At 63.6% G+C, this 3,383-nt stretch overlaps 1 protein-coding gene across 1 annotated transcript in view; it reads left to right on the top strand.

The window, feature by feature from the left end:
• Nucleotides 1-1,753: 1,753 nt before the first annotated feature.
• Nucleotides 1,754-3,383, top strand: part of CHLNCDRAFT_139939 (expressed protein) — a gene marked incomplete at both ends in the record, with an annotated part of 2,395 nt that continues 765 nt past the window's right edge. Inside the window, 2 exons of the mRNA XM_005843777.1 lie at nucleotides 1,754-1,852; nucleotides 1,951-2,165. Coding sequence (XP_005843839.1) covers nucleotides 1,754-1,852; nucleotides 1,951-2,165 — 314 coding nt within the window. The remainder of the gene's footprint in view (nucleotides 1,853-1,950; nucleotides 2,166-3,383) is intronic.

Genomic DNA, 3,383 nt, shown 5'->3' with positions numbered 1-3,383 from the left:
AGGGCTCGCCGGTGTCCGCGCCCCAGCGCCCGCCGCCGCCGCCGCCGCCGCCCTGCTGCGCCGCCGCCACAGGCGGCCCCCTCCGCTGGCCGCTGCTGGACCGCAGCGCCCGGCGCCGTGCCGCGCAGCCAGCCCTGCCTCTGCCCTCGCCACCGGGCGGCCGCAGGAGGTGGCGGAGCACGACCGCCTGCGCTCCGAGACCTGCCAGCGGCTCAGCCTCGGGCCTGATGTGGCGGGGGCTGGGCATTTTCCTGGCCCTCTGGCTGGGGCCGCAGCCGCCTCTGCGCCTGGCGCTCGGGTGCTTGGCAGGCATGCAGGGGGTTCACGGCAACGCCGGGGAAAGAGTAGCTGTCGCTTGGGATGCTGCAGCGCCTCCGGCGGCGTGAGGTGCTTGTCAGCTGGCAGCCGTTGCTGCCACACAGCCGCGGGGCGCAGCGTCTCGCAGCCGAGCTGCATGCGTCCCCACTCCCCAACACTCTCACCCCCCGCCGCCGGCCGCCCTTGCCCATGCCCACCCGCCGCAGGCTGTGCACCGCACCACCTCAGCGCAACGCGTCCCCGCCGTACCACGAGACATCTGAGCAGGGGCTGAGCCCGCCCTTTCTGGCCAGGTCAGCCTGCGCCGCCGCCTCCTCTGCTGTCACACCCGCTGCACGTCTGCCGCATCCTGGCCCTGGTACCCTCCTGGTAACGTCCCAGCGTCCTGGGGCCTCGGCCTTCCACACGCGCTTCCCCACACATGAACAGGGCAGCGCCCCTTCAACAGTTCCTGCATAGCCGTGCCAGCCCACAGCCTGCCCCACACGTGCCTGCGCCTGCGCCTGCCCATGCCTGCAGGAATTGTCTCTCCAGCCTGAGCAACCTGTGCAGCTCACGCAACGATGGTAACTCCGCCGTCTACTCCGCCACCGCCAGAACCCCCGCCGGCACAGCGGCCACCACCAGAGCCACCCCCACAGCAACAGCCAGCAGCTAACTGCAGCGCGGACCGCAGCAACCAGCCACAGCCCTTCCTGGCAGCCCTGCAAGCAGCTCTGCATGCGCCCTTCCCACCAGAAGCGACAGCAGCATACATCAAGAGCATCAAGCGGCGCAAGGCAGTGGACGGCGGCCTTACCCCATGGCCTGCTCCTCAAAGCAGCACCCGGCACCTGCGACGGCATGTACGGCATCGCTGTTGGCGCCCTGCCAGCAAAATTGATTGCAGCCATTTTGGAGCAGCGCATCTCTGATTCAGAGGAGGCCAGCGGTAGCAGGGTATCAGGCCAGTTGGGGTTCTAGCGCAAGCGCAGCACTGAGCAGGCAGCATTTGTGCTGGGCACTCTCCAGGACCAGCACCGCCAGCGAGGGCAGCGGATCTGGACCTGTTTTGTGGACTTTAGGAAGGCCTATGATACGGTGCCCCGGGACCGAGTCTGGACCAAGCTTGCAACATGCAGCCTCTACGGTGCCTGGCTGCGGGCTGTGCACGCGCTCTATGCCAACGTCCCCATATCGGTGCGCACAGCGGCCGGCCTCTCGCCTTGCTTTCAGGCCACCATCGGCCTGAAGCAGGGATGCCCCCTTAGCCTCACCCTGTTTGGCCTCTCAATGGATGCCTTTTGAGGCAGCGGTGCTAGCAGCGGCGCAGGCGGCGAGCAGCTAGGCCTGCCCAGCTTCTTGGGCAGCAGCAGCCTGCTGCCGCCGCTGCTGCATGCGGATGCTATGCTCCTGCTGGCCACCTCAGTAGCGGGCGTGCAGCGCCCAACTGGACATGCGGCAGCAGTACTGCCAGCAGTGGGGGCTGACAGTCAGCGCCGATGAAACCAAAGCCATGCAGCTCAGCGGCGGCGGTAGCCACGACACAGAGAAGGTGCGCAGCGAGCAGCGGGGCTGTGGAACCGCAGCCTAGCAGCACTGCCGCCAGCCTGCTCAGCCAAGCACTGCATGCCAGCATCACGCTGGCCACAGAACCGGGCAGCAGGTCCGCAGCACGGCAGCCGTAAGTTCAGCAGCTCCGCGACGGGCATGGAAGCAGTCGGGATGCAGCTGAACCTGGATGAGCCGCAGCCTATCGGCATGGCAGCACTGCGGAATGCAGGCGGCAACGCCAGCTGGAGCAGCTGTTATCAGCTGCCGCTCGCGAAGCCGGCAGCCTATCCACGTGAGCCCCCTACATCCATGCGGTGCGTGAATGCTGCCCGGCGCGAGGCGCTGGTGCAGCTGTGCTCTTGTTCTCATTGAGGCACAGAAGAGACCGGCCGGTGGCTGGGCCTGCCACGCGAACAACGGCGCTGCCCGCACTGCATAAATGACATTGAGCATACCACACGCATTATCTTGCCTGTATGGCAATGTCCGACATTGCTTCTCTGATATGTTTGATGCCACACACACAAGCCTGCACACCTTCTTCCAACAGCCTGCAGCTGCCCCCCACCTCGCCAGTTGCTGCGGCATGCAAGCGACTGTGGCTCGACACCCTCTCCCCCCCACACCAGATGAACCCTAGAATCCCTTGATCCCGGCGATGGGGTTCTGTGTTGCACGTTCATTTGCGGATATGCAGATTGTAACAAAAAGCAGCAAAAGCAGTCATGGCATGCAGGGTGGGGTCGCGCATGGGGGTGCGGTGGCTGCCACGGGGCAAGCAATATGCAAGTGCCGGCGCGGTGCCACATGCCTCGAGGAGCTGTAAGAGGTTGGCAATCGTTGTATCATATTCAATACGGTTTGCATGCCACAAATGGCTGACAGTGGCTTCATTTCAGTCCGCAGTGGTTTCTACAGTGGTGCCGCAATCCCAATCATTTGTACGGCAATAGTCCAGCGAACTCTGCAGTCTAGGAACAATGATAATCATGTCAGCCCACTGGCAACGGGCCAGCTAAGCCCAACAGTACAGCACAGGTGCAGGCGGAGGCCAATGGCAGAGGCATTGTGGTCTTCCACACATACCATACCTGGCATTCATTGACCTTTTTTTCTGAAGCAGCCAACTGCAAAGTCAATCGGGACAGGGGTCAGATGTGTTACAGGCAACCCGCAAGGACAGGCCGCGTGAGCAGAGGGGCAGCGGCGCCGGCTGCACTCAGCGCATGCCTTCGGCAACAGGATATGCACTTGCACATGTGGTTCCTTCAGACTCCTCTCCCCCCCTGCTCTGTCTGCACCCCACCCCTCCCATCTCTCTCTCCGTTTAAACTTGTGTATGGTGCCTTCACCTTTTCCAGCTGCAGCACCACAGCTGGGCCTGTAGAATTCATTTGCTCCTTATGGGTGTAACAGACAGACAGACAGACCTTGCCGAGGTGTACTCGCCAGGCAAAGTCTGTGCTGCAAGCTTGTTCTTGCTGACACCAGACTGTAAGCCCACACAAGCAGGCCCACCCAGCTTGCTTGTG

Source organism: Chlorella variabilis (genome assembly GCF_000147415.1).
Source record: "Chlorella variabilis unplaced genomic scaffold CHLNCscaffold_27, whole genome shotgun sequence".
NCBI lineage: Eukaryota > Viridiplantae > Chlorophyta > Trebouxiophyceae > Chlorellales > Chlorellaceae > Chlorella > Chlorella variabilis.
The sequence above is the reverse complement of the archived record's forward strand: the minus strand, read 5'-3'. Positions and strand labels throughout refer to the sequence as shown.